General features: G+C 39.3%; 1 protein-coding gene across 16 annotated transcripts in view; it reads right to left on the bottom strand.

The window, feature by feature from the left end:
* The window catches only part of PIKFYVE (phosphoinositide kinase, FYVE-type zinc finger containing), a 74,037-nt gene that overhangs the window by 40,344 nt on the left and 21,006 nt on the right, over positions 1–12,687 (bottom strand). For 10 of the 16 annotated variants that reach the window (XM_014462235.2, XM_023760740.1, XM_014462241.2 and 7 more), the window contains 4 exons: positions 10,361–10,472; positions 9,429–9,576; positions 8,733–8,900; positions 332–391 (listed from right to left, as the gene is read on the bottom strand). In XM_014462235.2, coding sequence (XP_014317721.1) covers positions 332–391; positions 8,733–8,900; positions 9,429–9,576; positions 10,361–10,472 — 488 coding nt within the window. Of the gene's footprint in view, positions 1–331; positions 392–8,216; positions 8,901–9,428; positions 9,577–10,360; positions 10,473–12,687 lie in introns of those variants that run through there. The other 6 variants (XM_014462244.2, XM_006082469.2, XM_023760782.1 and 3 more) reach the window with 4 other exon arrangements.

The following is a 12,687-nucleotide window of genomic DNA, read 5'->3' as shown; positions in this document are numbered from 1 at the left end:
TTTGACAATATATAGATCAAAACGTAATATTATGTTCATGCTATAAGAGAGCATTAATTACTTATGCCTATAAAAGAATACAATTCAAATTCTATTTAAAAGCCTTTTAAGGAGTTACTTTTCAGATCAAAGACCTTCTCTCAAACCAAGTCCAAAAATATATTTTTGAGTCTCAACATTCTCAGTTACTACACATACTAAAAACTGTTCCAATGACACTAAAATAACCATATTTTCAGTACCTACTTTGAGCCAATCAATGTGCTAGACCTAAGTATAACCTCGTGAACAAAACAGACAACACTGCAAGTGCAGCTTTGGATAAAATTACCTTTGATGAAGGCGTCACTTATTGAGAGCTGTTGTCCTCCACCGTCAGAAATCAGACACTCTGCATACCAGGAGAGAGGAGAGAGGAGGGAGGAAAGGAGGGACTTAGGACATGCCAGCATAATTATATAGAGAACACACCCACACGAAGTATTACTCATACTTCAACCCATCACCGCCCGGCCAGTTCAAGAAAGCTTTAGGCTACAGTGTGTCTTTTAACTTGTTTCACCCACTTCATACTAAACTTAATAGACTTGAATTAACACTCAGCAGAGCCCTGAAACAGTAATGTTAGATATAATCTGTAACAGATTTTTTTCCCTTATCAAAACTGAACCCGTTTATGGAAATTGAAATCTTCAGTAATTTGCATGACAAGCCTAAAAGTTACATAATTTTTCTCATGTAGAATCGCATTATTTAACAAATAATGTCTACACACACAGTAGTCCACAGATAGAGAAGTTACTTGATAAGATAATACATGGTATTTTTGTATTTCACAATATAAGCTATTAAAATAAATTAATACAAAAGTAATATTGGCAGGAAATAAAGATATAACTCTTCAGGATTTTTTTTAGTTTTTTAATTAGAAGTTTAGTTTTACAAAAATGCTAATCACACACTATCAAATGGTTGTTTGCAATAACTGCTGAACACACTATGAATGTGCTTTTAGAATTTTTAGAATATTAAATCCTTTTCTTACAAGTGAAACTTAGTGTTTACTTCCCCATGAACTTTTCTCTAGGTCTGTGGCCAAGCGTAGTTCAAGTGGGGTTCTTCCTACCATGCAAATTAAACCACAGTGCATTTTAAGTCCTTTAAAGGCAGCGATTTTCAACCTTTTTCATCTCATGGCACACAAACTAATTACTAAAATTCTATAGCACACCAGAAAATATATGATATTTTTTGCTGATCTGACCAAAAAAGGGTATAATTTTGATTCATTCACACCAAATGGCTATTGTGCTGGCTGTTGTCATTGTTTTATTTGATAATCTAAGGGAAAAGAGGTCAGTGCCCTGCCAGGGGTCCTCAAACTTTTTAAACAGGGGTCCAGTTCACTGTCCCTCAGACCGTTGGAGGGCCAGACTATAGTTTAAAAAAAAACAACTATGAACAAATTCCTATGCACACTGCACATATCTTATTTTGAAGTAAAAAAACAAAACGGGAACAAATACAATATTTGTATTTGCATGTGGCCTGCGGGCCGTAGTTTGAGGACCCCTGCTTTAAGGTATAGGTTGTCCAAAAAATTATTTCCAAATAGATTTCATTTATAAACAAATGGACTTCAAAAGTCAATGTTTATAAGCCAATATGCTCATCCTTCAAACACAAAAGCAGAGAAAACATTTTAAATTCTATTTAAAAGCCTTTTAAGGAATTATTTTATTTAGAAAATTCAAGTGTGCCATACCAAATACAATAAAATGAAGTACGGATACAAGTAAAAACGGATGTTACACTTTATTCCTACACCTCACTCACAGAAATGAATAATGCCAACCCCTGTTCATTCAAGTAACGTACTGATTGGCTTTAAAAGCTTTACTCTTCATACTAAAGCTTATATATGTATGAAAATTCCAGAAGTGATTAAGTTTCCCCATTTTATTATGAAAAATTTCAAACATTCAGAAAATCCTGAATTCCCTCCACCTGGAATCAGTGATTGTTAACTTGGCAAAATCTGATCTCTCTCTACATATTATGTATAGTCTCCCCACCACTACCACCATTTGAAGTTATATTTCACATCATACATTTTACCACTAATACTCCAGCATGCATCTCTTAAAAAATAAGGGCATTCATTCTTCTCTATAGCCACAATACCGTTAACACATTTAAGATTATTTTCAATGTCTTGGAGCTATACGCCAGTGGTTCTCAACCTTCCTAATGCCACAACCCTTTAATACAGTTCCTCATGTTGTGGTGACCCCCAACCATAAAATTATTTTTGTTGCTACTTCATAACTATAATTTTGCTACTGTTATGAATCGTAATGTAAATATCTGATATGCAGGATGTATTTTCATTGTTACAAATTGAACATAATTAAAGCATAGTGATTAATCACAAAAACAATATGTAATTATATGTGTTTTCCGATGGTCTTAGGCGACCCCTGTGAAAGGGTCATTTGACCCCCAAAGGGGTCTCGACCCACAGGTTGAGAACCGCTGCTATAGGCCGTTAGACAGACACAAGCAGAGCAAGGTCAATGGGCCAGGTACAGGTCACCAGGGTGGATGAACTAACTGTCAATTGTAGGTGGGACCTTGCCCCAGGGTAACTTTTCCTCCCCTAGCGTATCCGTTTGGACCCCCTGACCTTTCCTCCCTGGAGATAACATCTAGGCCTCAGTTGTATTTCAGGCCCAGATAAACGACAAAACCAGCCACAGCTGATATCAGGGCCAGCTGCATTGAATACTGACCTCTGCCCCAGTGCCGGCCAATCCATCAGTGACGACCACAACCCTGAATGGACACACCTGGAAGGCTACTGAATATTCTATTAAGATCTTTCCCTGCCCCCCACCTGCCCCCCAAAAAATCTCCACCCTCAAAACTCTTAGGAGAGCCAAGGGCTCTCCCTCCCGGGAGCACTCCCATGCCTTTCCCTACCCCTTTCCCCTCCCCACTCCCCCTCACCCCCACCAGGCATTACCATCAGCTCCCTCACTCCCAAGCTCCAAGGGCCCTTCCTTTACCTTCATAACTTGTTCCCTCCCTAAGCCCATCTCTTCTAGGAATTACTTCTTCTACCTCTGTAATTTACCAAATACATGTTCTCTTACAGTTTGGGTCATGCTCTGAATTCTTTCCTAGCGAGAACCCAAGGACTGAGGTTGCTGAGACCAGGTTTGGTCTGACCCCAGTGGTCAGACACCAGGTGCTACAACATTAATATCATTGAATTAGTCCATATTCCCATTTTTCTAACTGTCCCTAAAATGCTGTAATAATTTTCCCCCCACAAACCTGAATCCAGTAAGGCTCATATATTGCATTGTCATTGTCTTTTAATCTAAAGCACACCCCCTGCCTTTTTTCTTTTTCATGATACTGAATTTTGAAAGTACCCAGGCCAAATATCCTATGGAAGGTCCCACATTCTGGATTTGATCAAGTGCCTCCTCACGGTGCTATTTAACTTGCTCCTGTACCCCATGTTTTCCTGGGAAGTTAGATCTATGGAAGCCATGCTTTTTTTACTCTCTTCTCCCGGTTCTACTCATTAACTTTCCAAGAATGCTTCAGAAACCTGCTTGCAACACAAAATAAAATACATTTTAACTATAGAACTCCCCAAGACCAACAGTGAAAAATTAACTAAGCCAGATCACACTGTCTCAAATTTTACAATTTCTGAAAATGAGGGGCTTGCTTATATAAGATTAAAAACAGACTTTCAAAGTGCAGCTATTTCAACCAATTTTATAAATCCAAATTTCCTCAGCCTTAGAAGATAAGGTTTAATCCTGAAGAAAAGATTTAATAAGTATTACCTTTAACTTCAATGAAATTAAAACCACCCATTCCATTTGCATTTTAACAGGAATGAAAAACAGGCAGAAGAACCTCACTACTAGGTCGCCCTGATGAGCTTTACTTTCGGTAATCAGTTTATCTTAACCACAACACAGAAAAATGTCCATTACTGAATTTCAACTTCACAAGAAAAATAGTAAAAGAATAATTCTTGTTAGTATGCTAAAATCTAATGAGAGAACTGTGAAAGCCAGGAACATTTATTAAGGGATTTATAAAGTCCTTAAGTTATAGACTCTCAAGGTTGCAAATGACCCAAGAGATCAATCTAATAATTACCTTCTTTCTGATGCTGGGACCTCCTTTATTCAATTCTTACTGAGTAGGCTAAAGGATTCCTTACACCCCCTATACCTTACACCCCCTATAATTCTTTTAAAATTCTAGATCTCGATTTTTCATTTCACAAAGTCAGAATTAAAAGCAAACTTGGAAGTCACCTAAGCTCTCACCCAATGTAGCCATGGATTCTCAATAACCCTGAAAGGGGGACATTCAGACACCACCTAGACCTCCGGGGCAGAGCAGCAAAGGCTCCCTCCTCCTAACTACTAAATTTAGTGTCCCCCACCCCCCCACCCCCCAGCCATATACAAAATAGACACGTCTTTCAGCTACTCTTCTGGTACTTCAGGCAACATCGAGTGAACTATTAATAGCTCCCTCCAGAGTATTAAATAAACTTTTTAAGCCATTTTCATGATTTTTAACTCTGAAAAACAAAATACTGACCAAAAAAGCTGCTGAACACTGAATAGGGATAGAAAAATCCTACAGCATAACCTAGAAGCATCCCCTTTCTGTTGACATCAGATTATTAATTACTCTTTCAATATTTGGTACAACCATTAAACAAACTACAAACCCATGTGTTATATTAACAGTTCTGACATTTGCCAAGCACACTAAGTTCTTTATGTGTTTTTTATATAAAGAGGCTCACAGAGACCCTAGATCAGGGGTGGGCAAACTTTTTTGACTCGAGGGCCACAATGGGTTCTTAAACTGGACCGGAGGGCCGGAACAAAAGCATGGATGGAGTGTTTGTGTGAACTAATATAAATTCAAAGTAAACATCATGACATAAAAGGGTACGGTCTTTTTTTTTTTTTTTTAGTTTTATTCATTTCAAATGGGCCGTAGTTTGCCCACGGCTGCCCTAGATCCTGATTTTGAGAGAGAGAGGAAGGGGGGAGAAGAAAGAGAGCAATATTGATGTGAGAGAAAAACATCAATCAATTGCCTCTTTCATGCACCCCAACAGGGAATCAAATCCAAAACCTGGTGATGTGTCCTGACCCAGAATCAAACCCACAATCTTTTTGTTGTACAGGATGATGCTCCAATCAACTGAGCCACCCAGCCAGGGCTACAATGAATGACTTATTTTAGTTAACCAATGCTGGTACCCAGTCACTACCAATCCCTTTTCTAAATACAGTGGAATCTCAGTTCTCAAACTTAATTCATTCAGGAAGGCTATTCGAGAAGCGATCTGTTAGAAAACCAAGTCATTTTTTCCCACTAGAAATAATGTAAACTGAATAAACCATTTCAGATCCCCAAATGATTGTTTTAACCTCTCTTATATACAGCACATGTCTAATGTACTGTTTAATCTATAAACACTTCTTTTCTTAAATTTATCAAACCACCCCCACTTGCCTTAAAGGACTCACTTTCAGCACTCTTTCCCGGGGTGTCTGGCAGGTCAGCATGCAGCATCTTTGCTTGTTCATATATCTCTGCCTCCGAAATGCTGTCACTGGCTAACTGCTTTCATTTATCCAAATCAACAACAGTTTTTCTACCTTTTCAATTGTCTGTAATCACTGCTTCTTTCACTCCCTGAGCAATATTAGCACTATTGATGGTCTCTTTGTTTTAAAATTGTGCTAATCACTGATTTCACCAGCAACAAAGCATTCTCTCCTTTATTGCCTGAGAGACACTCTCTGTCATGCTGAGGTATCAGCATGAAAGGGTTGTCAGGTAGAAAACCGAAGTTTGGTTAACCAACCAAGACATTTTTTCTGTGAGCAACTTGGTCGAGAACAGAATTGTTGGAGATGGGAGATGTTTGAAAAATGAGGTGATTGTACTACAGTACATTCTGTTCATTAAATTTTTCTACACTTTGGTCAATTTCCCATGTCACATAAAAAAACCCATCTTTTAAAAAATTTTAATTCATCTACCAATACACTCATCTAAACTCCCCCGCTATTATGCACAATTCTTCAAAAATAAACTATGGCCCCATGATCACAGGTCCAAATTCTTTCAATAATCTGGTACACAGTGCACCTGAACCTGGCAACAGACTTATTTAAAATAACCAAGCATTCTCTATTTCTTCATAATCTTGAACTTCACTTTCTTCTTAACCATGTGTGGTCTTTGCCAGTAAGATTATCTTGATGAGGAGGGACAGAGCCTCAATTAATATTAATTACATCAACTTCTCTAAATAACCGGCCTAATTTTTTTTAATCACAATTTTTAAAACCTTTTATAAGATATCCTTGACATTTACTCCCTCCTTCAGTAAATCTGGACTTTTGCTAGCCTGCATTTTTTAAAGTGCTGACTCTCCTTTCAGATTCATCCTTCTATGAAGGCCGCCTCTTACAACTTTTGTAGACAATTTTTTTTAAAGGGTTGAGATCAGTCCTACCTGGTTTGATTCAATGGATAGAGCATCTGCCTGCAGACTGAAGGGTCCTGGGTTCGATTCTGGTAAAGGGCACATGACCAGGTTGCGGGCTCAATCCCCAGTGTGGGGATTGCAGGAGGCAGCCAATCAATGACTCTCTCTCATCATTGATGTTTCTATCTCTCTCTCCCTCTTCCTTCCTCTCTGAAATCAATAAAAATATATTTAAAAATTAAATAAAAGGTTGAAATCAGAGAGGTTCCAAAAGAGTTGTGATGGTTTTTAACTGCAGGTGCTTCCTTTCATTTTCCTTAGAGCAGGGGTCCTCAAACTACGGCCCGCGGGCCACATGCAAATACAAATATTGTATTTGTTCCCGTTTTGTTTTTTTACTTCAAAATAAGATATGTGCAGTGTGCATAGGAATTTGTTCATAGTTTTTTTTTTTAAACTATAGTCGGCCCTCCAACGGTCTGAGGGACAGTGAACTGTCCCCCTGTTTAAAAAGTTTGAGGACCCCTGCCTTAGAGGTTTGACTATAAAAATATAGTGAGGTTTGACTATAAAAATGTCATTGTTGGGGCCTCCTGCTCCAGTCCTCTCCCAACACCATGAAGTTAAGCTTCCTAAAGTGAATGTCTGACTGCTCAGCATCCACCTTTTACAACGATGACTTCCATGATGACAGGTCACCTTCTTCATGATTTTCAAAACCTTAACTTTCCAAGAGGTGAAATCATCGGCAAAATGGGTTTCGCACTCTACTTTCAGCAAGCTGAAATTGCCAACAGACATGTCCAGAGAACGGACATTGGCAGTCATGATAGATCCCACCTCTGCCCCACATCTGTAATTTGTATCACAAAGGCATTATCCAATATCCTCCATGGACCACAGTCCACAGTTAGTTCTCACATAATGTCATGTCTGCTTCACTGCCCTATTATACTCACCCAAATGTTCACCATTTCTCCAATTTCCGTTTTTGAGGACGCCCATAAAGATGAGTATCTTACTCATCGTCAGTGCCACTCAAGTCTCCTCTTTGCCCACACCCTCTCTAAATGTCTATTGTCAAATTTCTATTGTTAAATAAGATATATCTTATTGATAATGGATAATACTGACAATTATAAGAAATTTTTTGCAGAAATGTGAATGTTTCCAATTATTTTAGCATAGCTGTTAAAGTTCAAAAGCTTCTCTTTCCTGATCAAAAGAGGAAGTAGTAAAGACTTAGGCAGGCACTGCTCATCTGAAGAGACACTTCCACTTCAGAGAGCTATTAAAAATCCACACTCCAGGAAAAATCATGGAATATGTTGCTTCATCTTTATAATGATTTTTCAGTTACTATAACATAATGAAATCCCACAATTATTTATTTACTAATGTATTTACTTTTATATAATGCCACCTTAGGACTAAATCTTAAATTGGTTTTTAAATACATCCAAAAGTGTAAACCTCTTCACCCATTTTTTAAAAGCATTTCATTTCTTATGAATTACTATGTTAGATTTTAGAAATAATTTACCTCAGTTTCCTTTTTACACAAAATTTCTTTTAATATGGCCATTATTATTTTTGAGTTAGTAGACTAAAGTCTCAAATAAGATAACTAAAAATGAAGAATGAATTCGTTTTTTCAAGAAGAAAACTTTTTAATAAATATAGTATATACATAAAAAGCATTTTAAATTATAGTAGAAAGATGTTTTGGAATATGTGAATGACTTTCCCACAATCTAGTTCAAGCATCTGAAAAGGTTTAGGGAAATAAGTTATTGGGTAATAGCATAAGCGAATAGGCTTTAAAATGTTAAATGAAGAAAGAGAAATGAATAGAGCAGAACATCCATGTTATAAATGCAAAGAAATACCACCTTGGAAGTTGCACATTAAGGGAAGAGCAGTCAGATGTAGTTCCTTTCAACTGGGGGAGAAAAGGGGGGGAGTGGTACGGAGGGAGAAGACAAGAAATCAAAGGAACCAACCAAAAAAGGTGTGGGGAGGAGGTGGGGAAAATGAGAGAGGGTGGAATAAAACCCACACCAAATCCCCTCAGCCATATGGGACAGAGGAAGCCAGAGGGACCAGCTGGCACGAGATCCTAGGCCCGGCTCTCCAGCCTGCGTTTGGATTCCAGATGGTGACTACCTCCTACCTTTTTGGTCAGCAGGGTGAGGGGGCACATGTGGGTACTTGGAGGGCTTCTTGATATGGAAGTTCACGTTGTCCAGCTCCACGTTCAGGCTGATAGAAGCGGCTGAGTCACTGTCCACTGTGGACTGGAAACTGCTGACTGAGGTGCGCTTGCTAGGACTGGCAGAATCTTTTAGTGTTGGGGAGGGGAAAGAAATATAGGGAGAGGAGGGGAGCAAAAAATGGGTTTCATCACAGGGTATTGGAGGAAAGGAGAAAGATGGTTTTTTAATATACAAGCCCAATGTGCAATACCAAAATGGATACAGTATTTTCATGTACTTCTGTGTAGACTTAATACAATTTGATCAAGTTAAATGTGAAATGAATTTTTAAAAGAAGTATATTGGAGGTTCTGCAGAAAGTCTGATATCATAGTGAAGAGGTGAGAAAGTTGTCTGCTGTGATATTAGCTCAGAGTTATTTTTAAGCTGCTGCAAACTAGAGACTATGGCAAAATCTATGCACGCCAGTAGCCTAACAAGTAGGTTTCTTTAGAAAATACTGTATCTAGGACAAAGACTGCTATCAAATGTTTACATTTAGTTGGAGCCATAAATCTTACAGTAGTATTGTTTCAAGTAAACAAAACATTCATTTTATCATACATACACAGTAATGAGTCATAAAAACTAAAATATTAGAAAGTCAAACTCACTAGTTAAATTATCGTCACCTTCTTCAGCTATCTGTTCTGTGTCGCTGTCATCAAACTTTATGTCCTTAAACCAGGATGGCTCAGAGTGTCCTTCCACTGAGTTCACTGAGTCACTGTCCGGAGAAGGGGTCTCGGAAAATTCCGTGCTCTGCAAGGATCAACACAGGATCTGAGCAATGCATCTTTAACAGCAACATTGAGGCTGTCACACTGCAAATGAATCCCAGCCTAATATTTCTACTACGCTAAGCACTAAATAAATTTATATAAAAATAAGCAAGTTAAAAGCAACTAAGTTATAAACCAACATCATGCTGACAATTCCACTCTTACATTTTTGAATTTATGCATTCATTGGTTGATTCTCCTATGTGCCCTGACCAGGAATCGAACCCGCAACCTTGGCATATAAAGACGATGCTCTAACCGGCTGACCTACCCAGCCAGGGTGAAAATATCTTTTTTAAAATTTCTATTCTTAAAGAATTCTCACTTACCTAAGTAAAAAAAAAAAAAAGAATATTCATCATTTTATCATTGCTGTACAATTTAATACTGCTAATGCATCAATACCTACTGCAATGGTTATTTTTCAATCACTTTGTTATATATACTCCCTCTTAGCCCTAAAAACACAGGCATAGTAAAACTGAAAATCACTGAAGATAAATGACAAGCAATGATAACATCATAAGGCCAAGCTTCAGAAAAGCCACAGCAACTGAATACTATTTGATCCCAATAGTTTATTTATTTGTTATCACCACTACCTATCAAGGAAAAATAACATTTTCACTTTCCTCAAGCAGCAAGGAAAAAACAGGTTAGAGAAATGTATCTTTGGGTAATTCAACTACTTTTTATTCCTGCTGATGAAGGAAGAGCTCACCAGAAGCCAGCACTATTCCCACTGGCGATAACACGGAAACTACCTGCAGTGGTCTGTACAGCGCATACTCGTCCCTGAAGATCTGATCGTGGTGACTGACACAGTCCAGCCAGCGTCCGTCCACCATGGCTTGACCAATTGCTATAGCTTGTGCCCTGCATTAGCACCAACAACAATGAAAACTTTTAAAAGTCAGAATAACTTTACAGGTACAAACTGAGACATAAACTGAATTATTTTCCATCCCCATCAGAGTTGCAATTTAAATGGACCTTGGATAGGTAAGGGATAAAACAAGGGAGACTTACAGCTAAATTAAAAGATTTTTCCAGGTACCACAGTATAGGAGAACCTACCAGCAAGGCAGCCCTAACAAAACTTCATTTAATTCCAGCATTTTTAAAGTACTCAATGCATGCATACTCCTGTACTTACAAGAGGAGTAAAAAAAATATTGAGAAAAGTGTGACACCTGTCCTCAAGGAATTTATAGTCTTGATGAGAAGACAATAAATATTACAATATAAATACATTAGGTATATGTGCTTTGTACCTACACAGACACTTAACACATTGCATTTATATGGCATTTCACAATTTATAAAGCACTTTAGCCATATTATTTCATTTCAACTTCAAGGCTTCTTCACAGAACTGTATATTTTTTTCGTATTAGAACTGAGAGGTCCAGGCTCAACAAGATTGAATAACTTGACTAAAAGCATACAGCTAAAAAGAGAGATAACCAAAACTGGAACCCAGAGCTTTACTGGTTAAAGCTATTTCTCTCTCTGCCTACATGCTTGTTTCTTCCCATGAGAAGAAAAGTGGCAAATCCAAGCGAGGAGAAAGCCAGGGAACATGTTACCCTGAAAGGCAAGAGGACCAGTCTGTCTCTTTTTTACGAATGATTTGTGAGATTTTAACAAATCTCTCTAGGGCACTCCAGGTGTAGCTATGGACCCAATTCTCAGGACAGGGTGCAATGTCCAGATAAGAAAACAGTAGCAAGAGAAGCCACTGTGGTCTTGGTTACATTCCCATCCTGCTTAACTAAAGAGCTCTGTGTTTGGGGGATTAATGCACACTTCTGCTTTTACTCAATTAGGTGACTTGTGACCCCAATTGGTTCCTTGCATCTGTCCTCTACCAGTGAAAACCCAGAAGGGAGGAGGGTTGACCATTGGCATTCCACATACCAAATGCAGAAAACAAACCCTACTCAAAAAGAGCATTGCTCCCCTTATATCTACAACCACGTGTCCTCATTAAAGAAAATCCTATCTAATAATAGACAAACATGGTAATTGACCGTACCTTCACTACGCTTCCCATTGGCTAATCAGGGTGATATGCAAATTAACTGCCAACAAAGATGGAGGTTAACCGCCAACAAAGATGGCGGTTAATTTGCATACGTAGGCGCAATGCTGGGATGGGAAAGGGGAAGGACGGACGAAGCCGCCTGCCGCTGACGGTGACTGGAAACCCGCCTTTGCCCTGCCCCCCCGGCCCGTGATCGGAGAACCAGGGCCACCTTTGCCCGCCCCCGGGCCGGTGATCGGAGAAGCTGGGCAGGGCAGGGAAGAAGCGGCTACCAGCAGCTGCCTCTTCCCTGCCCCTCTCCCCTCCCCCCCCCCCCCTGCTGTGATCGGTGATCAGAGAAGTACCTGTATTTTTTTTTTTTCAAAGTACCTGTATTTTTAATAATTTCTTGACAAGGTAAAAGAATTTTACTTTATGATCCAAGGGTGGTGGGGTGAGGAGAAGGAGCAGCAGAACAATCCAACAAACAAAAAGGGAAACAGAAATGCATGGTGGAAGGGATATGAAGGGTGGGTAGGGGCATTGCCCAACTAAAATGCAACTGGTTTGTTACTGAGTACTATTCATGGGAAGACAGCATCCTGACTCCTTCTCTATACAGTATATTGGGAGTAAAAATGATGCATCCAGGTGGAAATATGATTAGGGGTTGGAAGACAGACAGGGAAAGAAGAAGTCAGAAATAGACACTGAGAGAGTCACTGGCTGGCTGGCTGCAAATACTGACTCTCCAGTAGTGATAGAATAAAAAATATCTCTGGAAGATTCAAGAGATAGGGGGCAACTCTTCTATGGTTTTGACTTGCCCAGCAGATTTCCACATACTCATGTGTACACGCCTATGTTTGCATGCACACACATATACACATAACTGACTGCCCTCCCTGGAAGCACAGAAGAAGCCGCCAGAAGAAGCCGCCGCCCACTTTTGGTTCAGGTGCCAGCACCTGCAGCCGGCTGCAGCCCAGGAGACAGACAAGCCACCTGCCCGAGGTCCCAGGCTGCAGCCACCCGGAGAAGCTGCCAGCCCTGTGGTCCAGGGCG

Source organism: Myotis lucifugus, unplaced genomic scaffold (genome assembly GCF_000147115.1).
Source record: "Myotis lucifugus unplaced genomic scaffold, Myoluc2.0 scaffold_3, whole genome shotgun sequence".
Taxonomy (NCBI): Eukaryota; Metazoa; Chordata; class Mammalia; order Chiroptera; family Vespertilionidae; genus Myotis; species Myotis lucifugus.
This window is presented reverse-complemented; position numbering and strand designations above follow the sequence as displayed.